This window comes from Anopheles coluzzii, chromosome 2, assembly GCF_943734685.1.
Source record: "Anopheles coluzzii chromosome 2, AcolN3, whole genome shotgun sequence".
NCBI lineage: Eukaryota > Metazoa > Arthropoda > Insecta > Diptera > Culicidae > Anopheles > Anopheles coluzzii.
In genome coordinates this window covers 93,779,422-93,806,563 of record NC_064670.1, presented here as the reverse complement: position 1 = coordinate 93,806,563, position 27,142 = coordinate 93,779,422, and the positions used below count along the sequence as shown (strand labels likewise).

At 44.5% G+C, this 27,142-nt stretch overlaps 1 protein-coding gene across 1 annotated transcript; it reads right to left on the bottom strand.

The window, feature by feature from the left end:
• Positions 1 to 301: 301 nt before the first annotated feature.
• LOC125906695 (homeobox protein 5-like) lies at positions 302 to 26,209 on the bottom strand. The gene is made up of 3 exons (XM_049606579.1): positions 26,011 to 26,209; positions 7,408 to 8,159; positions 302 to 552 (listed from the first exon to the last, which is right to left on the bottom strand). Exons 1-3 carry the CDS (start codon positions 26,085 to 26,087, stop codon positions 302 to 304), a joined length of 1,080 nt encoding a protein of 359 aa, XP_049462536.1. The 5' UTR covers positions 26,088 to 26,209.
• Positions 26,210 to 27,142: the final 933 nt, after the last annotated feature.

Genomic DNA, 27,142 nt, shown 5'->3' with positions numbered 1-27,142 from the left:
TGCAATTCGCGCAACAAATGTATGCAATTTGCTAAACAAAATGACTTTTATTCAATCAATGAATCAGGTTCGATGAAAAACTGAACATGTTTACACTTACTGAAAAAGGATACCGAAGCTTGTTTTTAAAGCATGAAAAACGATTTAAAAGCGATAAAGGCTAAGCTGGTCGTACTTTATGGTACAATGCATTTCTTTACACATACGCCTCCTGCTTATTTGACCTTTTTATTATAAAAGTTCACCAACTTTCGTTGTTCGTTCGGTGCCACTCGTGTGCTTCCCCTCTACCATTCGCTACTTACTTGATGTAAGGCTGATGAAGGGCAACCAGGCTCGCATGAATCCCGACACTGACGGCAGCCAGATGGAAGTAGTCGAACAGCACCGGCAGATGGTAGTGTAGCCCCCGACCAGGATGAAAGTTCAGCTGCAGGGTGCGCGTCGAGGCCAGCGTCAGGACGTTCCCGTTCGTCTGCTCGCCGAACCACAGCTCGAGGTTGAGCGAGAACTCAGCACGCTCGATCGACTCCTTCAGGTGGCGACTGTCAACTGCAAATATACAACAAACGCGTTAGATGTACGTAAAAACTTTGCCTCTAAGGAACGAGCTCTTGTAAAGCTTCGTTTGAAACGAAGCCCTCACACGGTGTCGTGTGATCGCACTACAAGCAAATATTTACAATCCGCACAACTTTTGGCCCGAACGTCACCATCGTTGGCCGTTTGCGCTCGTACGGAATAATTCAGGAAACGCACCACCACAGCACCGGAAATGAATGGCTCTAACCTTTCCCAAAGCAACCAATCGATTTCCGAGTGGGCATGTGATTGAATTGGACCGAAATCGGTCAACCCACTAACGCATGTGTACGGTCCAGCGGATCTTTAAACCTAACCTCAACAACAATCGAAGCCACATCCGTGATTGGTTAGAGGCCACGAATGTTCAGTTAAAACCCTTTGACCACCACCATCGCCACCATCACCACTGCCGCATGGTTGTTAGAGGCTTTAGCGATCAATAAGCATCACTTCACACCTACCAGCACCAGCAGCAGCAGCAGTAGCTGTGCCAATGGTAGAACCTTTTACGCGTGGAACGTAATACCGAAACACGACCGACACCATCGCTGGTCGGTGTGCCGGGTGATTTATTCGTTGACATTTTTACGCTGAATTAGGCAGCACGGCAATTACATTAGCATAAAATGGCTGGAAGTGTTGGACGACCTGAGTACGTTCAGCTAGCACACGGCAAGAATCGGGTGAAAAAAGGTACGTCTGTGTGGTTGGGCGAGAGTCGTTGTGTGAAATTTAGCACCCAAGCACACATGGCACATGATAGTGTGGGGAGAGGAAAACTCTTACGAGATTTTAAACTGATTTATACGCCCTCCCAGCTCACTCCCATCCCGGCAAAGTGTCTAAAGCCGTTGCTAGCCTCTCCCAAGAAGCAGCTTAAAGCCCTTCTCTTTCCTTTTATATCGTCCACCAGGGGGGGGGGGGGGATTTTCCGGTGCGGGTGTTTTTCCTAGACATCATAATTTTTCGATGATAATCGGTAGAACGGGTCAATTAGGGACGTTCGGGTTCACAAGCCAGCCGCCACACGAGGGCTGCGTAACGAGGGCCGGAGTAATGTTTTAATATAGCACATTAAACTAATCTGATAGATCGAAGGACACACGAAGCGCCGGGCGACTAATTTCATTATAGACGGAGATTGGCGGACTTGGGAAGCCGACGATTAGTAGACCGGTTGCAGTAATAATAAGATAGTTTGTGTTGTTTATTTTTTCCTCTTAGTGTCTGGACCGATCAATAGCGTTGTCCTTCAGTTTTGCCTCATATCTGCTAAAGAGCTTATACACTTGTTGCCAATACATTTCTTGGATATTATCCCTAATGTAATCGTCAATTGTGTGTCCTTTTTGACGATTTAAATAAATACATAAAAAATAAATTAATTGAGCCTTTGAAAAATAAGAAGGTTTTATGTATCACAGTTATCCTCAACGCCTAGATGTATGCAATTGTTTTAACAATTAGTAGGATTTATTCGATATTTTTTAGTTTTGTTAAACTTTTACTAAACACACCTTTGAATTACATATTATTCCTAGACTCTTTAACGATCTCTATACTCTCCTTTGCCATTTATTGTTCTGCTGCATTGTTCTAACCGACCGCTCTAGAGGTACACTTATCATGAACATTTCCCAACTTCTACAGCTTGGCTTTAATACTTCTAGTCCTTGCACATCATTTGTAGAAGTACGTTAATTAAAATACGATTTAGTGTGTATTGTGCGGTGTGCAAAACAATCGAACATCTTGCACGGAGAGTTTAAGCTTCCTACAGCGCCCGAGCGTACAAACCTCTAGACGGCAGAAGTAGAAACCATCGGACATAAACAAATCATTGGCATCGCAGAACACAACACCACTCTTCAACAGAAAGGGGTTGCTAGGTCACGTGTTGTCTGCCAAACGACGAGCTCGCTTCGTTTCGAGAGCCCCCCCTCCACTACACCGATTAGTACGTTTGCCATTATGCTGCTGGGTCGAGTCACCTAAGCTGCTAAGATTGCGCGCGCGGTCGGTGGTTGAGTTTCAAACATCTATAGAGAGGGATTTGGCTGGCGGCAGCAGTAGGAGGAATTTGCATGTATGTATGAGTGTGGTTTGGTAAAATTCAGGGAATTAGTGTTGTATGACGCTTCTCCTCGAGAATCGGGTGTGGTTCTATGCAAAGGATGGTTTGCCATACAGGCTAAGAAGTATGTGAAGATCGAATACCGAATTTATTAAAAGCAGGTATTTGTTAATACTATGAAAGCATTGGTTAGTACTAAAAAAAATCAGGGTCTGGTTATTTGGACAAATAATATGTGCATATAGATTATGAATAGTATATGCATTGAAATAATTTCGGAAAAAGCATAAAAAATTAGTATAGTATTTATTTTGATTCCAGAAACATTTTCCTCATTTCAAATCGTAGAACAGTTTGCACGTGTTTTGCATACATTCAGGCGCTTCTATCGAATATTTACTGCCACTTTACGTAAAGAACTGTTCTACGATGTGCACAGCTTGTATTTTAAACGCCCAATTCAATCTTCTTCAGCCGATTCTAGTCCATAAATCTCACCCTTCGTTTCAACAGAACAATAAAACAAAATATATTAAACTGCCAGCCGGCTACAGAGTGTGAACAGTTGAGTAAAACAATAGAGCAAAAAAGTACGCTGCCATACCGCCACTACTCCACATCACGCCGTATTGCTTTCAATCGATCAGCGTAAGGACTTGCCGCGGTACTTCAGCGTAAAAGATACCGGACGCCGGTACGCGAGCAAGCGAGCGAGCTCGACCGGCGGCCCACAAAGGACCGTCTACCCATCGACCGACCCGACCCGGGCTGAAGTAGCGATTAAGTACTATTAAAAAGCACTCGCAGCACTGCAGTTGGCATCTAATGGCGCTCGAGTTCCCTTCCCCAAGAGGGAGAATGGGAGACTGGCAGTCTCGGGTGGCCCACTCGGGCGCTGTGTAGTCGCCTGTGAACGATCGATTTGCCATTTTTCCGACCGATCACCGAGAAAATCGTTCTCTCCTGAGCATGACGTTCAAAAAGGGGACGTACCGCGATGGGAACTGTAAACTCGCACCCACACTCGCACCTCACATCAAGCGGGGGAAGGCTGAAATGAAAGGATTTTTGTTTCTGTCTTTGGTGGGATCCCCTTTGGTCGGTTGCCTGACGAAAGGATGTATTTGATCGTGGGTCGGATTGGCGTTTTTTTTTGTTTGTACGTGCACACGTGTAAGTGTCTACACGGCTGGGGTGGAGGGTAAACGAACCAACCGAGGAAACAAGTGGACATTATCACGTTTTATGAGTGTGCTTTTAATTCGAGTAGTTTGCAAAACGCGCTACCCACACCCCTTTTTCTCGGAACGCTGGGATGCGACGGCGAGAGGAAACTTGTTTTAGTGCCAAGTGGACGGTCGCTGTGGTGGGTGGCCCTGTTCCCTTCCGCCGTCGCCACTCACCCCGGTCAGTAATCTGATCCGTTTTTATTGAAAGTTCATCCGATACGTGCAGCATCCGGCTGGGGTTTGGGTTGGCGTACAATTTAGCTTCATGCGAATGGACACCTGAGCGTGGTAAAAAGCGTGTGCCGGTAGGGCACTCGGTCACAGGACAGGTGGAAAGGTCCTTTCGCTTAACGATGTTTTCATTACGAACACTTTTAACTAATTTATTACAGTGTAGGCGATGGTGGGTTGTTTTCATCTTTGCGTTTGCTTGCATCGGTTGAATCGGGTTTGAAAATAGGCGATAATGAAAAGAAGGCAGTTTTTGTAACATTGTAAGTGAAATTCGAAAAATAATAACAGTAAGAACCTTACCATGCCAAACAACAAGATTTATGAGTAAGGGCAATGTATAAGTTGCCATGTAAGTACCCTCTGCTTCAGACAACTTGACAAGACACGGTGTTGCTGCTTTGAATGAGAATATAGTGTCATACTAATACCACCAGAAAAGAAACACAATTCCATACAACATATCAACCATTTGTTTAACATGAAATATGCAATCGATATCGAAAAATCATGCATGTGCAATTTGCAACTCCCGCTCCAGCTCTGAACGTTACTGACGGTATCGGCACCGAAAAAAAACGAACCATGGCGTCGTCCCGTTGGAGCCATCGAAATGGGTCTTGAGTTTCCGATTTTTCCTCCCATAGTCGTACCGCCCCACCTGCTAATGTATACGTGCATAGGGAAAGCAAAAAGCACCAAAACCCCCCAAACGTTTGCGTGCCATCAATTGCTACTTTACAGTTCATTTTCAAACGGTCCAACGGAATTGCTGCGTGAACGGGACCCGGGTCGAAGAAAAACAAGGAATCGCTGCCAAAATCGATTCACTCCACACATACATACACAAATTTACCCAAAAAAAAAAACAACCTGAAACCATCCGGGCTGGCCATGCAGTTCGAGCACGAACACGCTCGAACTAATGCCGGTGCAGTCAACGCAGGCGGCATCCACACACACACACACAATGACGTGCCACACATGGCGTGTCGAGGCGTAAGCACAGTTATCGATCGATCGAAACGCCACCCAAAAGGCGGCAAGAGACGAATGCCCTGGCCACTCGGTGCCCTGTACTGGACTTGGTGGTGTGATGGGTAATAATGTTAGCGAGACTCGCACACTCGACGACCCAGTTTTACTTCTTGCTTTGTCCGTTTTTTTTTCTTGGGTTTTTCTGTTATCCCACCCAGTCGAAGTCATCGCCATTGGACGATGCCCGAAAACTATCTAATGCTATCGCTTGCAATCCAAATCCGGGTATATCCGGGCCGTCCGCTGGAGTGCCCGAGACACTCCCTGAAGCAGAACCTCGGTACGGTAGCTGCTTGAGCATAGGATGGCGCAAACAACGCCGAAATCGGGCCGCAATACTACGCTGCGGAGAGGAGCGAAGAGTATCGACCTTTTTTTTTGTTTAGTTTAGCTGGGCCTTGTTTCTTTCCCACACCAGCAAGCAAATATGTTGCCGCGTTACGGGCGGGTTCCATCGCGTTGGCCAAAAGCCCAGAAATTATGCACAGACAGTGCTCTCAGCGTCTGCCACATATTCCTCCGTCTGCCACACACGGTCTTGCGTGTCACCCTTACGCCCGTTGAAGGGCCAGCGAGTAGCTGTTGGGAAGGATGGCAGGCACACCGCGTCCAACCGACGGTTGTAGCAATTGAAATCAAATGTGCGCATGTTCCGGGCATTCATTCATGCAACCTCACGACATGCTCGTGCTGGTCGCACGCTTGCCGTGTGGCAAAGGGTCGGGGGCATGATAATATCCACGTTACGGGAACCGGCGGAACCGTCCGGAAAACAAGCTCCATGTGAGTGGCTGTGTGTGGGTAAGTGTGTGCGATTTGGCATTTACGAGCGCCGTGTGGACCGGGTAGAATGAATGTGAGACTACAATTTACGAGCTAATGGGGTTTGCATACCTAACGACCGGGCGGCTCCACGGCACATCGAATACGGATGGAAAAAAGAAAAGGGGGAAAAAGCCTCTCCGGAGCGACCCGGGTCGTTACTCGTCATCATCCCCGTGTACCATCGTTATCACCACAAGCTCCCATACACACACACACACGTGTGGAGCGGCAATCCACTTCGGGGAACGGTTCCCGGGACATTCCGTCTCTGCACTGGGGCCAAACATTACGGTGCAGCTTTGTTCACGACGCCATTGCGCTTTCCCTTAATGGTTTGCGCCGTTAGAATGTCACGCGTTATATACGCGGAGAAGGGTTTCAGGCCACTTCTTATGTGATGCGCGCACGGTAGCAATGTCTCACTCTGTGCTGAGTTCGAGCAGAAATTCAAATAGAGTCATAATGGGGCAAATGTTCATCGTGTTATTAATGGAAAATAGGAGATACTAACAACGCGCTTAGATGCTTTTGGAATAGCATAAATTCTGACACATTTGTCCTCACAACGCAGTAAAGGTAAGATATATAGGAATTTGTGGTTAAATTAACATAAGGGACTAAGGATTTTAATTATTAGTAATTCAATCATGTTCAATACGGGGCAATATAGCCATAAAATAAAAAATGATTCATCAAAACATTGGTTCAAAATGGGTCTCATACACAGCGCTTGGAAAATACTCCATTGCCCAGCAATATCAATAGATTTGAAAATTTGAAATTATATGCATTTTAATGTTTTCAAATTTCTTCTTTGTGAAACGATCAGCAAAATTGAACGTATCTGAAACTGTTTCCGTTCGCTCATTATAGAGTGGATAAATAATATAACTCTTATAACTAATGCTCTTGAAACATTAATAAAAGCCTATTTAAGCCTTGATAAAAATTACACCGTATTTCCATAAATTTTCAAAATAGTTCAAACCCCTTAAAGGTGCATCATAACCCTGTAAGTAATATCTGATGTACTAGTAGCTGTTGCTTACACAATCAAGCAAAAACTTGTCTCTAAACTATACACCAAGAATACAAAACTAAGGTCCTCGAATTCATTTCGCTCAAAACACATTGCCAGAATACTCACTGCTCACAAAGAGTAAAACACATTCAAAGGCTTAAAAGCGATTATGTTCTTAGTGGGAACCCCACTTCAGTAATCCATTGTAGACGCCTCTCCATGTCTACTTTGCTGATTAGAAACGGACACATGATATTGAAAAGTAAATAATATATCAGCACTCTGTGCACCTTGCTCTTCCCCTGCACACGTTGTTCCACAAACCCGGCAGTCAGGGTGTACCACACAACAACCGACGCAGCACACGGACAATGGTGGACAATATTAGCCAAAGCATTAATTACCTAGCAGATGTGCCCGGAACATGATAACGTCACGCAACGACACCTCCTCGTTCCGGTACAGGATCTGAAAGACACGAGACGCCCCAGTGTCGTCGATGATGGTCGCACCGGACCGACTGTCCGAGCTGGCCGTCGGAGAGTTACCGCTGCTACCACCTCCCCCTCCACCACCACCAGCACCGCTCGATCCATTCGAGCAGCCGGGTCCCGGCGCACTGCCCGGTGCAATGGAGGAGCCGGTGGTGATGGCCGAGTTGGGCGTCGGCATCGAGCTGCTGCTCGGCATGGAGGACATCGAGCCACCGCCGATCACGCCACTGCTTGCCGTCGACGAGAGGCACGGTCCCACATCCGGCCGGCCAGTCGTGCTAGCCGACCCGACCGACGGTGCGTTCCCATTGCCAGTCGAGGCACCGATGGCGACCAGACCGCCACCGACACTGCCCGTGTTGCTGCTCGGCAGGGAACCGCTTCCGGCGGTTCCGGCACCGCTCACAATGCCACTGGTGTTCGAGCCCGCCCCAACACTTCCGTTGCTGGTGCCATTGTTGATGGTGTTGCAGTTGCTGTTGTTGTTGTTGTTGTTGTTGCTATTGGAGTTGTTCGAGTTGTGGCTGTTGCTTCCACAGCCATTCTGGCTCAGCACCGACTGCACCGAGGGAATGCCGGCCGTCGTCGCATCGGGCAGACAGGTTTCGACCTGCACCGGAAGCCGGGGGGAGACGCGCAGCGAGCATCGCACTTGATATAATCTGTTGCAGAAGGGGAAAAAGAAACAAAAAGGAAACGTTACTTATCTTGAGTTATCGTGATTTGTCGTTGTCTGTTGGAGACTTTTCACCATTCCAAGTCGTTGTTTAAATTGTGCTCAATTGTTAAACTTGAACACTTTCAGAAGCTCCTACAAGGCTTCTGAAAAGGATTAACCCATATTTGACGGTGTTGCCTTGAAGGATTGACGATGTTGCCCATAGTGTATTTTTAAAATTACTTAAAGAACAAAGAAAGCACTAACAAGCTGCATTTTATGAAAATCGTTAGCGTAAAGGCTACCAGAATATTTTTTTTAGTAATTCGTTCAAGAGCTGTAAACGAGAGTCAAATATAACTACAGTTGGTTTTGTTTAAACCGATTAGCATTGCAAAGAGCCTACATTTAGGCGTTAAATATTCTTCCACTTGAAAATTACTGCTATTGATTCGAATTTTCAAATCGATATCACTATTTACCAAACACGTTTAAACAATACGGCCTACTTAGCCACAGTTTCTCCCGAATAAATACATAACACTAGTTGTAGTAGCCACTCATACAGATTAGTCTCCTTTTTGTTGACCATTTGATATCGATCCACTAGCCGATACGATGGATTTGTGGCCCATTTGCACATCCGGTGCTGTGTAGTATTATCCGGCAATTCACAACAAACCATACAAGCACTTGCCCTTGCCAACAGTCAACACACCAGCACAGCATGCTGGCGAAAAGGGAGTGGCAGAGCGAAAGAAACACCACACCAGTGCTAGTGAGTGACAGTTTGGGTTAGTGCAGCGGATGCCAAAGACTTTTCGAAAAGCGAGAGGAAAAACAGCAACAAAACCTCCCACCCCAACACCAGATCGTACTGTGCACACACACACATAGTACAATGTGTGCTGGCCGAGCGACAAAATAATGGTTTTATGACCTCGTTCGTTCGTTGCCAGGCCGAACCCCCAACCATCGTCCATCCGGTGCATGCAGATTTTCGGACCATCCGGATTAAAAGGCATCAGAAGTGGCTCAAACTGTCAGTCCCATGCCGTCACTTGGTCGAACTTTTGCGGCCAACTGCTGTGCTGGTGCGTGTGCCGGTGTGGGTTCGTCTGGTTTCAAAAAGCTGGTTGCCTTTCGGCTTCCAACGGTGAGCGCTTTCCGTAAGCGATTATAAATGTGTGACGCACAGCACTGCACTGGTGACCATGTGGCGCAATTTTATTTACGAAAAGGGTAAAATTGTACCCTAATAGCATTAATTGTGAGTGTAGGAGAACAGTGTAAGTTCATTTTTGGAGCACATAAAGATGCCTTTACCGACCCAAAAAAAGGAGTCGAACGATGTTTACCCAACTTCCGATTGCAGTAAAACCATTTCGAACCCAATTCATAGCAGCCCCGCCGCCCAGGAGAACGATTTGAAATTAATGATTTCAATATTTTAAACATTGGCCACCTGCTGCAGAGATTTGGTGCTGTCTGGGGAAAGTGGCTACGAGATTACCACCATTCGTGCACCTTCCGTATCGAAGCACAACGACGCGTCCCCATTCGCCCGGCTGGAACAGCGTTAAGAAGCTCGCACTGGGAGTTTCAACCAGGTCCCATTTGTTGGGCAGAGGCAGAGCGTACAACGCCGCAAAAAGGTTCCCGGAATTTCGCTCACGCCGGACCGGTTAGTCGCTCTGGTCTCGGGGGAGTAAAAATCATTTCCATCGCTTTAGCTGGAGCCCTCGTTTTTTTTTTTTGCTTGTTCGTGCCATAATCTAATTAAATGAACGATTTCGAAACTAATCCCCGGAAATGGTTGGTCCATTCCGTTGGAGCCGGTAAAGGCGTGTACACGTGGCCGTGGTTGCGGATGTGGGTAGAGTTTTATTTGCTTCCGAGCTGTAATGCTTTTGATAGGAAGACGTGTTAAATTGAAAGCTTTTTATGACAAAGGCTGATTTTTGTTGTTAGAATACATCATTTACTATCTAAAATGATACCAAAAGTCCAAATAACGCTAAATGACGCCCGGCCAAAACCTGTGTGCGTTAGTAATTTTAAACTCGCTTTGCCCAAACGTTTGCCTTTCGACTCTCCAGGGCGTTTTCCTTTCAAAACCTCACAAAGTAAATAGTAAAGTTTTCGCTTCCACCACTTGATTTAGTCACTTTCCGCTTTGTAAAAGAATAAAACAGCAAAAACCGCCCAAACCGTACGAAACTATTTTCCCGTTCGGTCGTTGTCATTCGCTCGTCTGCTTAAATCGCTAGCTTTATATGGTGCTGCTGCTCAGTCGCTTCACTAGCAGCTCGAGAAGAAGTTGAAAGACATCCCAGCGGGTGAAAGAAAATTGTCATCTCAGATCCGATGCAGCGTGAAGCGAACGCGTGACAGCGAAAAGGATACACACCACTAGGGAAGGAGCAAAGCAAATCCGCCATACCTCTGTTTTTGCGAAGCACCCAAAACCTAAAGGAATTCTTTTCTCTGTTTCTATGTGCATGTGTGCTTTTTTCCTTGTGTGTGTGTGTGTGTGTGTGTGTGTGTGTGTGTGTGTGAGCTAAAAGCTTAACGACCTCAATTCCACTAGAACCATTCGAGCATCCTTCAAGAAGCGAGCAACCGCCACCGATCGGGGCTGATGGACCTCAAACGATCCTCACACACACACACAGAGTGAGAACGGATTTTCGGCATTTTGGTGCAACTTTTCCGCAGAGCAGGAACGAGCATGCGGAGGTTCCCGGAATGAGACTTTTCTCCATTTTCCTGCATCGAAAGTTTTCCTTTCCCAAGTCCCTTAGCTTCTTCACCCAATGAACCCTTGCCAGGAAAGCACTCAATTGTCACAAAGTGGGATGGATTTTTCATTCTATTTTTTTGGGGGGAGAGGGGGTTGAGTTTTCCGAAAATGTAAAGCAATGTTGGCAATGGGCGGCATTGGGCATTGGGATGGGTGACAAAAATTCATTTCCTGCTCGAGCGTGTGGATAATTTTCCGCTCGTTGGAATCGACCCGGCGGTGTGCAAGTTTCCTAATCGTTATTACATACTTTTTGATGGAACGGTTTGCCGGTGGAATCAATCGACGGAGATGGTGGTGTGCAGTGGCGAGCGGCGAATTTAAAATTCAATCAGAATAAACTGTGTGAAAACTTGCCCTGTCACGCGAGGCAAGCTTCAGACGGGGCTGTCAAGTTGATATACTAAAACATATCAATGTCTTTTTGTTTGGTGTATAAAATTTAAAGTTCTATAGAGTTTTTCGTGACTTTATAACACTTTCTCAAAGGTTTTGAGTTTTTTTTCCAAAATTGTTTGAATTTGTCCTGCGATTGATGGACAGTTTGTTGCTTTCATAAGGTTTTTTGGATACTTTTTTTTAATACATGGGTTTTGGTTTCGTTTCACAAATTATTGAGCGGACCCCAAATATGTTTGGAGCTTTTGTTTAAAAAGATGCTTGAACGTTGCCAATAAAGCATTCAAAAATATAAGGGAAACGATCAACACATCTTGAGACCAATCTGAATCAATAAAAAAACAGTTTAAAGTCCTTCAAACCGTGGAATGAGTTCCAAAAATTTTAAAATATAGTAAAAAAGTGGAAAAAAGAAACGCAATAAAAGAACCCTGAAAATCCGGTAACAGGATAAAAAAAAATACTCCACCTAAAACTTAACTAAAACTCTGTATCAATAGATAAACTTCAACAAGTCGCTGTTGGAGAATCAGTTTGAATCTTTAACAAACATGCAACAATACCATTATCCGTGCTTTGAACCCCCTAGCTTCTACTAGCTTCAACACTTGGAGTGCCCCACTCGAGGTACAGAAAACCAGCGTCAGGTAGACAAATTTACATTTGATTTTCCAACCCCACCACAATCTCGAACTTCCCACCCACAGGTTTGTGGGTTAGCGTTTTTACCAGGGCACGCCGACCGACAAGGCACGCCACCGTCAACGGAAAAGAAAGTCGAGCGTCGTGCAAGAAGTCGTGTGTAAGTGGCCAAGATGAACTTTACCGTTGTGGGAGGGTTGTACGCTCGCCAGTCTCGCCATCACCCAGCGACCAAGACGATGCTCGTCGGTTTTACAGGGGCATAGCATTACCCGCACCCACTAACCGTAATATAAATGAGCTCTGCTCACGCACCCGACTGCAACTCGCACCAACAACAGCAGACACGGGCAGCAGGTGCTGCCACTTGTTGTACCGTGGCAGCTGTCGGTCGTAAATTTTCCACCCCTGCCGGCTCACACTATCGAAAACCTCCATCAAAAACCATCCCCCCAACGATCCCCTCAGCTCCACAAATGCCGAAGGATGCTCCCAGCAAGGTGCCGATTGTTGGCTGGAGCAATCAGTTACCATTAAAGGTGGAATGGAAAATGAGACCCCCTCTTCCTTTCTCTCATTACACACACATACACACACACACACACACACGCACACACTCGGTGGATATGTGTCTTTTCCACATGTTTTCCCCCGGTCGGTCGTGCTGTGAAATTAATGTCCTCCCGGTGACGGATGATTGTCGCGGACGCGTACCACAACATTGGGACAGGTCGTCGACGTGAAGGCACGCCAAAGGCCTAGATGACTCACCCCTGACCTGCCCCACAATAATGTGTGTAGGTGTGCCTGCTTTGGAAAGGGCAACGAGCTGTGTGTTGTGTTGTGGGATTGTAATTTTTGTAATGCAACGCTCCACCTTTCGGTGAATTGACTCGTAAAAAGAGCGCTTGTAAAGAACGGTTCGCACGGACTGAAACAAAAAGAACGGGGAAAGTTATAAACAATGGCATGATATATGAACAAAGCAGGAATAGGGTTGGTTTGGTCGTGATTCGGTGGTGCTGTTTCATTCCTTTGCACGATGTACGACGATCTTCAACCATATGACCTAGTTTTTCTGCTTTAAACCGGGAAGAAACACTGTTCATTCTTGCTGTCAAAAGCGGGAAAAGTATATTCAAACCTAACAGCGAATTAATTATACCAATACGTTAAGAAAGACAGAAACACAAATGAACATCCTTTCACCCAAACAACACTTTCTAGGTCAAACTCGAACGTTGGCATGGGAATTGGCATAAAAGTATAGCTTACGTGTCACAATTCTTGTTGAAACTTTCTTTTTTTTTGTTCGCACCCACCCCATACACAATGGTATGATTTTATATTCGCTATTGTAAAACTTCCAATACTACGTTCATTTCCGTTACCCCGGAAATGGAGGACGCAAAAGCATTCCTTTCGAACTGGTTCGCTTCGAAGTGTGCGCTGCGCGCGTGTGTGTGTGTGTTGTTGGTGGCTTCTCATATCCGGAGATGTCCCTGTTATCAGTTCGTTCAAATCGTGCTCATGTAAGCAGAAGAAAAAATTAAGAAATGGGTGGAGAAAGGGGCAGAACTGGAATGGATGCTGAATTCGAACAACAATGATAACAAAAATATTTCCTTTTTTTTAACCTCACACACTCCTCCTCAACAACAACAAACAACACGTCTTGACCGAAGCGCCGTACCGCCGTGCCCGAGCACAATGAAAAATGAAAACTTCCCTTGCTCTCTGCCTGCCTGCCCGCCTCCACCCCCAAATGAAGGCGTTGCATTGTATGTAGGTTTTTGCATTGTTGACATGTTTTTCCCACTCACACCCATTGCGATAGTTTTCCTCGAAATTACTCGATTGCTGTTACGAATTCTTCTGTGCAATGGAGGGGAGGGAGGCGTCCCAGAGACAATCCATCCTCCAGGGCGAGGCAGCTGGCGCGGCATTGGTGGATTGTGTGGATGGTACGCTGCCTGCCTGCATCATTCTTGAAGATGTCGTCAACATTCCGGTCGGCACACAAACACACAATGGCATACGCCCCCCCCCCCCCCCCCCCCCCTAACGGAATGCTTTGTGCATGGTCGCGCTTGTATGACCCCGTTGCAATTCGACCATGTGGTACGGTGTGTGAACGAACCGAACAGACGGACGAACGGCACACAAGCATTTTCATTTCACAAACCGTACCGTGGCAAAGGGACAGGCCACCGCCAACACGCCCACGGTGCGCTGATGACAAAGTGACGGACTGACATGGTGCCCCTGCGCTCGATGGTGGATTTTTGCACGTAGGAAATATTTACTTTTAGGCTGACGCGGTTGAACATTGGTTGGCAAAGCTTGACGTTAGGTGAAAAGTGTTGAGAGTGGATCAAGGCATCATAAATCATGACGAAAATGATTGTAAGAGCTACAAATTACAATTGAGAACATCGGCAAAGATTCGCTTTTCCAATTGTAAAGTCAATATGCCTCAGAATACCATAAAGGCCGGGGGATACTGTCCGTACTCGTTAGTGTAATTTTGATTTTTACTAGCGCATCTAGCGGCGGCTGGTAGAAGCTTGTTTTGGTCATCCAGGGATTGGTTGTGCTGGATCTCAAATTCTTCTTCTTTGGCTCAACAACCGATGTTGGTCAAGGCCTGCCTTTACCCACTTGTGGGCTTGGCTTTCAGTGACTAATTGATTCCCCCCCATAGCAGGATAGTCAGTCCTACGTATGGCGGCACGGTCTGTTTGAGGATTGAACCTATGACGGGCATATTGTTAAGTCCTACGAGTTGACGACTGTACTACGAGACCAAGGATCTCAAATTAAAGTAGTTTTTCTACAATTTTTTTAGGCGAAAATGGCTGAAATACTTGCACAACATATTTATCTATCTATTTCAAACCTTTTCCATTCCAGTTTAAGTAAAAACCATGCAAAAATAACATATTTTTTGAAGCGCCTCCGAATTGTTTGGCAAAATGCTTCGGTCAGCCGCCGCCAGATGCGTTAGTGAAAATCAAAATTACACTAGCGAGTACGGACAGTGTCCCCCGGCCTTAACATAATGTACATGTAGCGGAATTTGGGGCAAGTGTGCCACCTTAAGCATTTCAACTAAAACGTGTTTTTCAAAAGCTGATTTAATTCTCATAACCATTTTACATCTATTTCTTCACTTACAAATGAGTTTCGCTTGAAAAAAGTGCAAACAAAACAGTTTTTGAAGCGTTTTAAAAAGGGCCCAAAAAGACGTTGTTTTTTGGGCTATGGGGCAAGAGTGCCACTCGTATGGGGCAATACGGCCACCTGGTTAAAATAACCGTATTTCTTAGATAGTTGGAAATTATTACGTTTGTACCACTAGTGTATGTATTCCTACATGTCTTGAGTCACCAATGAACCCCTTTTCATTACAAACTGTATCGCAATATGGTTTGTTACTGTTCTGTTTTTCTGGCGTGGAATCCGCTCACAATAGCGCACCATACCGCTGAACGCTACAACAATGTTTACATTTTTGACAGCTCGAGCCTATGAAAGATGGTGGCACACTTGCCCCAAATAGAGATGGCTCTTTTGCCCCAAAAGTTGTAACTTTTTTGAAATTGAATTTTTCAGTGACAAAAAGAAAGTTTTTTTCAACTAACCCCACAAAAAATTTCACGTTTTCTCAGCTACACGGTGGTGTAAATATTTTCTCGGTTGATTGTTCGCATGATTTTTGAGAGCTTATTTGGTTGGATTAAAAAATTATAATATTCTGCTCAATTTTGAAACAATTCAAAACAATGGGAAATATCGATTGGTCTATATGAAATTCGACTCAGTATACCTAGTTTTTAAGGAAAAATGCTTGGTGGCACGCAAAAAGCAAAAGTATTCCTTCATTTCTAGAAACATTTCCATCCAACTCGATGCTCCAGAATGAAGCTGGAAAATGAACATCTCAAGCAAATTCTTTCCACAAAGACTTTCCCACTACACCCACACCAACCCGTAGGCACAGCGCCAGTACGCGCGTGCCAACGAGTGCCAAGAAGGCACATGTCAACAGAAGCGTTGCCCTTGCTGCTCTGCCAGGGCTGTACTTCCCATTGCCATCCCACCGGTTCCATCCACCGATTGCTTGTGCCGTATTAGTAGTAGTTGTATCTCCAATCATCCCCGCACTGCCTCCCCACTTTCCCTACCACGCGTGGACAACATCCCATTACAATGGGTTACAAATATGAAACATGAATGAGGTCGATCTTCTTTACATTCGCCTTCACATCCTACGGGGAAAGCTTCCACCCTACCTAACCGTGCCCTTTTTCTTCTTTCTACGCTTGCAGCAGCATTCGCAACCGAGCGACGCCATTTAAGCCTTTCAATATCCTTGCCTTGGGCTTCTACCCTCCGATTCCTTTCGCCAGGCAGTGGCGTGATTACAAAACCTATCCAATCTCAGTTGGGGTTTTGTCGGTTGCTTAAGATTTCGTCGGTCCCTTTTGGAGTGCGCGCGTGTACGTGTGTGTGTGTGTAAGTGTGTCATGAAAAGTGCAAAAGTAAAATTAGGCGAACAGGGTTTGCCGTTGAGGCGGACTGACCCGAAACAAGGCCGTCTGTATCGAGAATCGAGGGGTCGAGAGCGGGACCCGTAACACGCAACACCCTTACACCAAGCAGGAAGTCGCAAAAAACGGGAAGATTGGAAAGGCGATAGAGAAAAGTTGGAATGTTTTTGGTATGCTTTTTTGTTGGTTGCACAGGATGACTATATTCGGGAAAAGCGAAGGGAATGAGCGATGTAAAACTTTATTGACAAAAAAAACAAAGACATCACATTGGATGATAAATCGTTCGCTGCAGACACCTTGACACGTAAGGGAGCTGAAAAGCAGAAATCAACTGAAAGGGTTGATGCTGAACTGGTTGAATAGCGCTGTTCTATGATAAATTGTTAAACATTTCGGACGGAACTGCGTTATTTCTCGACTATCAAATTTACACCGTGATAAATAAGCAAACTTACAGATTGCTAGAAATAAAACTGAATCGCTCCAAAATCCACCCCCCGGGGGGTGGGAAGGAAACACACCGGGTACCGGATTATTTTCTTACATTGCTCTTTACTCGACTGTCGCTGAACAAACTCCTGAACACACATTTCAGGCCGGTAATCTTCGTCCCTTTCTTTGGCACGGCCGGTCCCTTCGCTCGGCCGGGCTATAGCTAATGGCTTCGATGAAAACAGTAACCAAAATCAGAAACAAAACCAAAAACAAAAAACAAAACTGGAAGGCAAGCATCAAGCAAACTTAAGCGGCGCGTACAATGGCACCGTGCGCCCTGCCTGAAAGGGATCGCGAAATAAGCGAATGGGAAAGCAAAAAAAAGGAACAAAAAGCACCGTGACACTACGACTACGGCAGCGAAAGTCTTGTCAGGCGGGGCTTGTTGGGGGTTTAAAAGACCGGGCGGAAAGGAGGGAAGCGTGGTTCGTGGGGAAAATGAAAAATGTAGCGGCCCTGTAGAGCGTGACTTTGCATTAACTTTAAATGAGCTCCCGGTTTTCGCGAAAAAGCTTGAACGGGTAATTGGGACATCACGGCGCAATATTGTTTCGCCGTTTCACCGCCATCCAGTCCATCTTCAGGTCGCCTCCCCTTTTCGCCCACCAGGAGCGCCGTGTAGTGACGTAGCCGTATAGATGGGATTCTTTTGCTACTTGTGCGTGTGCCCTCGCCACCTTGCTCGTGTGGCGGGAGAAAGGGAGGGGGGGGGGGGAACTGTCGGGAAGCATCAACCATTCATTTGCATCACGTGCCGGTCGTGTTTCGCTGAAACGTGGTGGTTTTTGTTCGGTGGGCGAATAATGAAGGTGAATACGCTGAAAGTCGATTGAAAAGCTAGTTTTAAAGTCGCTTCCTGATTTTAACCGATGAATAACGACAGCTAAAGTGGTGATGTTTACCACACAAAAGGTTAATTAAAACGGTACAACAATAGACAAGCTTCTATGGCGAATGTTTTAAATAAACCAGTTACAAAAACACCAGTTTTTACTTAATGTTGTCTGTGGAATAATGGTCTTCGAAATGGTAGAAGTTATTTCTGATTCTTCTTTTCTGATGCTAAAGCAAGGAAATTGCAATTAATAGCAATACCTATCCAAGGGTCAAGGTTCGGTTAGCTCATGGCTCAAGCATAAGAAAAAATAAATCAAAGAAAATTAGATCTTGACTTAAAACAAGATTAGGGAAAGAAAATCAAACCCGTTTAGGATAGAGATAGGCTAAACAGTACAGTTATGGATTAGAAAAAAGTATCTCGAATGGATTGTAGAACCAGACTAATTTTCAACTAGCCAAAAAAGCTAAGTTGAAATAGCGATAGACTTAAATTTACAATGGCTTAGGAATTTTACAGGGTTTTCAATGATGTTACAGTAAACTCTCTCTTATTTGAGGCCTCTGTTTGAATTTGAAAACCCTCTGTTATTTGAACATTTTTCATAGTCCCATCATTTTCAGTACAGTTTTGTCCCTCTAATTTGGAAATCCTGTGAATCTGTATCCCTCTTATTTGTGTATGCCATGGTTATTAAATTGTAGCCTATCTGCTATGCAGAACTTATTATAATACACACTACCAGCTATACACACATTGTAACACACACTTCGGAAAGTCAAACCACACTATTGCAACACATTCATTATATTACATCAGCAAATCAATCCACACCATAGCAACATACCCAGACCATACCGCTTATAGAAAAAACCAGTGAGACACACTTATCGAAAACAACCGAAACGCGCAACATAAGCAATTCAAGCGTTACTGCAGCAAAGTGGAATAACAAAGAACGCATAGCAACTTATCGCTAAAAGCGCAGTGTAGGCAAAGATCGACGAATGCACCGTTCTTTGGCTGGAACAGTTTAAACTTTCCAGAACCTTCGTAAAAATGCTAAAAGCACAGCATACGCACATAATGACAGACACCTCACCTCGCTGCAATGTATAAATTGCACCTTTAATTGGCACAAAAACACATTCAAAAACCAGATGTATCAAACCCATAACATCTATTGAGTATAAACAAAACCAATTCCGATCGCGACAGAACAGATTCGTTCGGACTGTCAAGATGGGACGTTACGCTACCCAAAAACTTCGCCTTCCAAATTATTTCAAGAGTTTAGTTATGTCCCCCTTCCCAAGGTAAGGCTTCTAAGCTCCAACGTTTCCAGTAAGAGAAACCCCTTCCGGATTTCTAACATCGCCTGGACGATCTAGTGTCGAAAAGTCTGCTTCGAACAAAGTATTATTCTAAATCGATACATGTCAGCAAAACACTGACCTACCGCGATGGTAAGCGTTGATCAGTTGTACCGTATGCACACTCATCAGATTAGGTATCTGTTTAGGATTTAAATGCGCCAAATGTAGGCAATTTGTTGTATACGCGAAGTAAGCCGTAAAACCAAGAGCAGCGCCATCTCGAAGCAATAACACAACTATTCCACACTTCAGAGTAGCGCCATCCACATAGTTAATTATGCAAACTATGGGGTCAAAGGGTGGTGTATTGGCTAATCATAAGGAAACATTTGTATGTTCACGGAAAGAGGGGAAATTAAGCCAGCGTACAAACCCCAAAAGGTAAACATCGCTAACGGAACACAGCACTTTGTCATAACTACCCCAAGAAATACATGCAGAATTCAGTTAACAGCACAGATTGTGGAGTCAGAATTTATTGTTCTATATCTTCAAATCACCCAGCTGGCAAATCTTGTACAGAGTCCTTGGCGGGTAGCTCTTACTTGACACTTGTCAGCGCTCTCAGGTGTATTTGGTATCGTGCTGATTTTTGCTCCCTTTGAAACTCGAATCGCGAGTTTAAGGTAATCTAGTGTAGGGCGCAATCCTACACAGTATCTAAAACCGAATATACTACATGGGGACCGAAACTATCTCCAAACTTACTACAAAATGATACATGCTCAAATCTGCAATCGTGTTCGCAGTTTCCTATAGCAGCAGTCAAGGCTATTTACTAAATTTTCTGTCTCTTTCTAGTTTGTATGGACTTGTCATTCACCTTCAACCACTGTAATTTGAAAATCCCTCTTATTTCACCGTCTCAAATTGACGCCTCTCAAATAAGAGAGAGAGTTGACTGTATTTCCCAATTATTTTTTTCTCATGCCTTTTCCCTAAATGTGTAAAAGCATTTTTTTGAAGAATGATTTAAAACAAAAATTGGGATTTTTTTCAAATATCGTGATTCAATGATCGAGCCTGTAGATAAGGAATGTAGATGTTGTAAATGAAGCTAATGAAAAAATGCATCACAGATCATGCAGGAGGAACGAGATCAAATATTAGCCGAAATCGGTTTGGCCATCTTGGATTTCATTTGACAGTAGAAAGCCCGTGTAAGATACATGTTCTCCCATCCACATTTCCATAATGATGTACTAAAGTAGATGCTTTTATCAATTGCAACTGGCAAAATTAATGGAAGAGTTGAGGAAAATGTGAGAAAAAATGCTAGACCAAAAATTAAATACGTTTCAAAATACATACAAAATTTGAATCGAAAAGGGCTTTCAGAAGTCAAACTGTCTGTAATGAACTTGTCGAACTTGGCTACTTGTCAATTCGTTCTACGGGAACTCGTTTCCACACCAACCTTGAGAAAAAAAGATTTTTAACAAATATTTTTCACTTAAGTATTCCTTTTCATTTCTTCGATAGGGTGACAGGTGCAAACCTTCCACCATGATTAATTTGGTTAGGAAGAAATATTACATTTTCATTAAAGCAGCGCAAGGCCATGTTGCTGTCAAGAAATATTTTAAACACTCTAACAATTCTCAGCCCACAATGACTTGTTATAATTCCTGAAAGATAAATATTCCACTAATCAAGCCATCGAGACGAACTTGTGTTGCGTTTGCGTACTTTCTCGAGTTTATCTACAGTGACGACCAAAGCACGCCACCACGGCTGTCTTACACGCCCATCCGCACCCAACGCAATAAACTAGTTTGCCTGCAATCGAAACCGAAACCATGGGCAGCAGCAAACCTCTCAACCCGATTACACTTGAACATAAACAAATAAATTTTAATGAGAAAAACTTTCCCTGCAAGCGCGTCCGGACGGTGCGCCACTTCCCTGCACGATCCGTGCGGCCATGTCGTAACTCGTCGCTGTGGAGGAGTGTGAGCAACGGTATGGGGAAAGGAAATAAAAAAAGAGAAAAACTGGAACGATACAATCCAGTACCGACCGTAGGACAAGCAGGTGATTCATTATACATTTGAAAGGCAGCTAGCTCGAAAGAGACTCCCCCCGGGTAACCCGACGCTTCCCCTCTTGCAACGGAAAACATAATCCTTTGCTAGCATTCCAGCAAGTAGCGCCGTAGGACCATTGCTGCCTAGAATGGGACACTTTTCACACGGCAACGCAGTCCAGCAGTGGAACATTTCAATTCATATAGCGAGGAAAGTGAGCATTGGACGCGGCAGGAACAAAAACGACCATCCCAATCCGATAACACTCCTTCCTTCCTTCCTTCCTTCTGTCCTTCCTTTACCCCTTCGTCAGCCGGAAGGAAACCGTGATGAAAAGGATGAGCAACGTGGTTAGCCCTTTATTTTATTTTTATTTTTTCGTTTGCATCGTCGTCGTCGTCGTTTCTACCTCACTTATCGCAAAAAGTTATGCGATCACGCGAACCAACCACAGCCAATGTCCAATTTGAAATGCGGGCGGAAAATCGCTGAACGAAACGCAACCCCCGTCGGCCCGCTCGTCCTCGACAGGAAAAGTCGGCACACACAAATTTCGTGACTTTGTTGACTTGGTGGCTCACGTGACCCACGTTCCGCTCCATCCGTGGGGCAAAGGGAGGTGGAAGAGGAGGTTGCACGCGATATTGATTCAGTTCAATAGGTTTGAAAATTGGGTTTAATCTTTCGGAGGAGTTGTGTGTGCGTTCTGTGTCCGGGATGCTTGCTAAAACGGTTGCGTAGAATCGTGCGGAAACAATCGGTGGAGATGTGTCATCAAGGACAAACACAAACGAGCACGGGAAGTTTTGTTTTCAGTCAAACAAACCGTGCAAGGGCCGTGTGTTTGACATTTGCAAATGCAGGAATGATTATTGATTTCTGACGGATTGTGGGCGTGCGTGCAATACAATGTTCACACAAGGGAGAGATATTTAGCTGTGCATGCATGTGTCAGTTTGTGTTTAGGGAGTCGTTAAAGGGCGAAAGTGTTACAAAGCAAATGGACCCAAAGCGCGGTCTTCTTATATGTTATGCCCATACATCTTAGATGATGTTGTACATGGTACGTTTACAAAAATTATCTTACAATTCCAATGGTCTGTTTTTCTATAGGCATACATAGATTTCTTTTTCTTTTTTGGATGATATTTGGTGTGTCTTTTATCAGTATGCTATAATTTTAGTGCTATATATGTCTTTTATTTTTATTACATATTTAGATTTAAATTTTTCTATACCATATTTACTATAATCTATATTTTATTGATGTCTTCTTCTATGTCTCTAGTCGTCGCCTAAGTTCCCATCCACCTCTGCACATACCAACTCACGTTACTGCGTATGGCCAAAACGATCAATTTTTTCGTGCGTTGAGATCATTTAATCGCTATTATAATTCTTTTTACTAATATATCTTCATACACATATTTCGATTTGTAACACCTCCATGTAATGCGCCTGTGTTCGTAAGCCCTGTCCCGTGTTAAGGCCGGGCTACATTGATCGTACTCTCTGGTGTAATTTTGATTTTCACTAGCGCACCTGGCGGCGGCTGACCGAAGCATTTTTCCAAACAATTTAGAGCCGCTTCAGAAAATATGTATTTTTTCCATGTTTTTAACTTAATTTGGACGAGAAAAGTTTTGTAAAAGGTAGATGCACATGTCTTGCACGCATTGCATCCATTTTCATGACAAAAAACGATGGAAAAACTACTTAATTTTGAGATCCGGCACGACCATTCCCTCGATGACTAAAAAAAGCTTCCACCAGCCGCCGCCAGATGCGCTAGTGAAAATCAAAATTACGCTTGCGAGTACGATCAATGTAGCCCGGCCTTTAGTATGATGGATTAGTTTATAAAGGCCGGGGTACATGATTCGTATTCGCTAGTGTAATTTCGATATTCACTAGCGCATCTGGCGGCGGCTGGTGGAAGCTTTTTTTGGTCATCGAGGGAATGGTCGTGCCGTGCATCCAAAAATGGATGCAATGCGTGCAGATAATGTATCTACCTTTTACAAAACTTTTCACGTCCGATTTGAGTAACAAACATGGAAAAATAACATATTTTCTGAAGCGGCTTTAAATTCATTGGCAAAATGCTTCGGTCAGCCGCCGCCAGATGCGCTAGTGAAAATCAAAATTACGCGTGCGAGTACGGACAATGTACCCCGGCCTTAAGCTTATATTTGTTAAGGCCGGGCTACATTGACCGTACTCGCAGGTGTAATTTCGATTTTCACTAGCGCATCTGGTGGCGGCTGGTGGAAGCTTTTTTTGGTCGTCGGGGGAATGGTCGTGCCGGATCTCAAAATTAATTAGTTTTTTCGCCGTTTTTCGATGCGAAAACGGCTGTAATACTTGCACAACATATTTATGTATCAATTACAAAGCTTTCCCAGTCCAGTTAAAGTAAAAAACATAGAAAAATTACGTATTTTCTGGAGCATCCCCAAATTGTTTGGCAAAATGCTTCGGTCAGCCGCCGCCAGATACGCTAGTGAAAATCGAAATTACACTAGCGAGTACGGACAATGTACCCCGGCCTTAAGCTTATATTTGTTAGGCCTTAGTGACGGACCTCTGAGCGAAATATAACAATAAATCTACTATTGTTATAGTACAAATAGAATATAGTATAAAATAGTAAAAATAGTATAAAGAACTATTTGTATAACATAAATTATGCTTTTTCCCCTTACTGTCTGTTTTTCTGTCTGTTCATTCTATCATAAGCGTAAATTTACATATTTAAAAATGTGCCTCCCTTTCATCATATGCTCCAACAGCCAGAGAGTAAAACATAATCACGCACACACACTGCAATCAAACAGATCGAACCGATTTGCCCGGCAAGCGGCAGGAATGGAAAATGTCAAGTTGATGGTTTCATTCGCTCTCTCCGTCTATCTTTGCTGTTGGATCAAATATTTACCATATCACCCTCCCTCACTCTACCCCTCTTCATTTCTCATGCCATGCAAACACTTTCACAAGCTCAACCAGCCACAGTACAACGACCGGAAAATGTCAAAGTTCAGCTGGCCAGCTCGTCTCCATATCAGTGCCATCGGTGGGGCTTTGTGGCAGACGGCCAAGTACGCACCAGTGTTCGCGCAAGCAGCTTTCGGCTTGTTTTGCAATTGAACACCGCTCCACGCATCCACGGTACAGGCCGATCCTGGCCAGACGCTGATTGATGGTCGTCGATTCTCGATAAATCAAAGCCGAATTAAGGCTACTTAAGGGTGGAGGGGGTGAAACGTAAGGCAAGCTCACGCTGCAGGGGATGACGAAATGTCATGCTGTTGGGTTTAAATTTCCTTCCTTCTTGCTTTAAGCCATTAGATAGGGAGAGACAGGAAGCGCGAGAATCGAGAAGACATTCATTTGCCAACCTAATGGTCTGTCATTTTAGAATATGCGATGCTCCATGGTACCCTAATAGCCACACACAAACGCGCACGCACAGAAACGTCATGTTCCATGTTGTGATGGTTTTTTTGTATAATGTGTTTTCCGATGGCGTATTGTTTTATACTCGCATGGAAAGTACACCGTACCGTAGTCGCCGTTTTGTACGAGAAAAAGGGCAGCACAACCGAACGATCCCTCAACTCAACACAACCCAGGGTAGGAAGAAGCTGCTGCTGCTGCTGCTGGTATCTATTATGCATTCGCTTCATTAAAATGCCACCTTCCCCAATGGCGCGTTCCTCCCCAGAGGCCCTTAAACCCATCACTCATCGCACTGTTGGCAAAGGAATTTAATTGTAATTAGATATTGCCGTCGGGCGAAATGGCAATCGATTGGAAACGAAGTTACAGCGCCCTTGCTTTTACCGCTGGCGTGTGTTCGTCTGCCTACTTTGATTGCGCTTCTCAAAGCGCCAGTGGTCGGGCGTTAGCAGTCCTTTAGCGCTGCCTTTGGTTGGGAATGTTTCAGCCTGGGATTAACAAAATGGCGTTCCAATTTGGTGTGAGAAAATCAATACGCCTGTATCTCGTGCTCGAACCGCCTGCATGATGATTGGTGACGGTGCGAAGAAAATCAAACATCTCAAGGGAAACTATATGAGTTGTGAGAACTGGGTAAGAAACAGCGTGCTGTGCTAGTAAGAAAAGCTTTCATACAACCTTGACGCCAACCAATAGTATATGAAATGGTTCTCTGGTATAATTCTAATGATTTTAAATATTAAAGAGCATTATTAGGTTGATAAAGATTTCAAAATTTCAGTTGATTCAAATTGATGCAATCCCAAGGTTTACATTTATTGAAAAAAACAAGGTCATATTGCTTCTTCGTATTGAATAGAGGCTTAAAACAATCAAAAATAGCTTTATAGAATATTTAATCAGGCCAGACCCCAAACCGGCTAGTGATGATCCTGGTCACGGCACCACCTTCTGTGCGATGCCATATATCGTATCAGATATTTTATAATTCTAAATACGACCAAATAACTCGAATGCACCCTGAACCACATGAATACTCAATAACAAATTTAAAATATCACTCTCCAATTTCAATAACGTTTGCAAACACAGACGACCTACATTTGCTCTATGTGTACCGTCAACCGAAACAAATCATATCCTTCCCTCCTCCACTAACGGTACCCCACAATTGTGCACCAAAATAAATAAACGCCTTCGCACCTAATCCTAAGCGAAAAGCGTACGCATAAAACACGGATTTTCCGTCCGACTTACCCGCGCTGAAACAGATCCACATTGTAGAACTTGTACAACTCGACCGCGAACTCGACCGTCGCCTGAAGATCGGCCATAATCCCGTGCTTAGTCGTAGCGCAGCTCCTTCAACCAATTCCACCCGGCTTGCCACTGCTGCACGCTATCACCGCTGTGCCCGTCGTGTGACAGCCAGGAGAGAGGGGAGCGGAAGGGGTTGGGTGGGGGGGGGATATAAATTTTACACAGCAACCGCCCACTGCACCAACAACCGGCGGCCGTCGAAACGCTCGTACATTGACACTCGCAATACGGCACAATACGATGGAATAAATATGAATAAAATAATGCGCACCAAATCACACACACACACAGCCACGGACACTTATGTATAACGGCACTCACACACCATTATGAAGCACTGCACACCGCGTACAAACACATACCCACACACTCACACACCGTGGGAATTACACTAACACAGCACAAAACGAGAGGATTTCCAGCTGTTTGCCGCACCCCAAAAAAGTTTGGCCGCTTTTTTCAACACTTAATACGTTTCCGTTCCATGGTTCATGGGTTTGATGCGCGCACAGTAACTTTTTCTGGTCCGAAGCGGCAGAACAAAACACCCCCATAGGAGGGGTGGGCGAGTAATGGTAAAATAAAACGAAAAAATAATAATTTAAACACGACCACGAATGAAAGGCGGACCGTTTCACAACTATCCGTTTTTGGTTTTTTTTCCAAAGCCACGGGGTTTGGCTTTACTCTTCCATTAACCTACAGGCTTTACACTGTGCTTTTCCACCAATTTCGTATGCTGAGGGTTTGCGCTCATCGTTGGAAACTTTTGCCTTCTTTTATACTGCCACTGGATGTGATCCTGGTCACGGCACCACGATTGTTTCGTTCATCTTTTCACCCTCGATGACTACTCTGCTTCGAAGGGAGAGCTGCATTACTGCATGATTGAAAGTGTTCGATGAAACGGTGTGAAAATGGGTCACTTGCACTGCTTTGGATCTTTGTTGGCGACAAGGTTACACACTACACACTAACACCATGCATTCGTGTCATTTGCATCTTCACGCTTGTGACTGGATGCTTCTGATCAGACGAAACACTTTCCACTTTTCATCGGTTCTAGCAT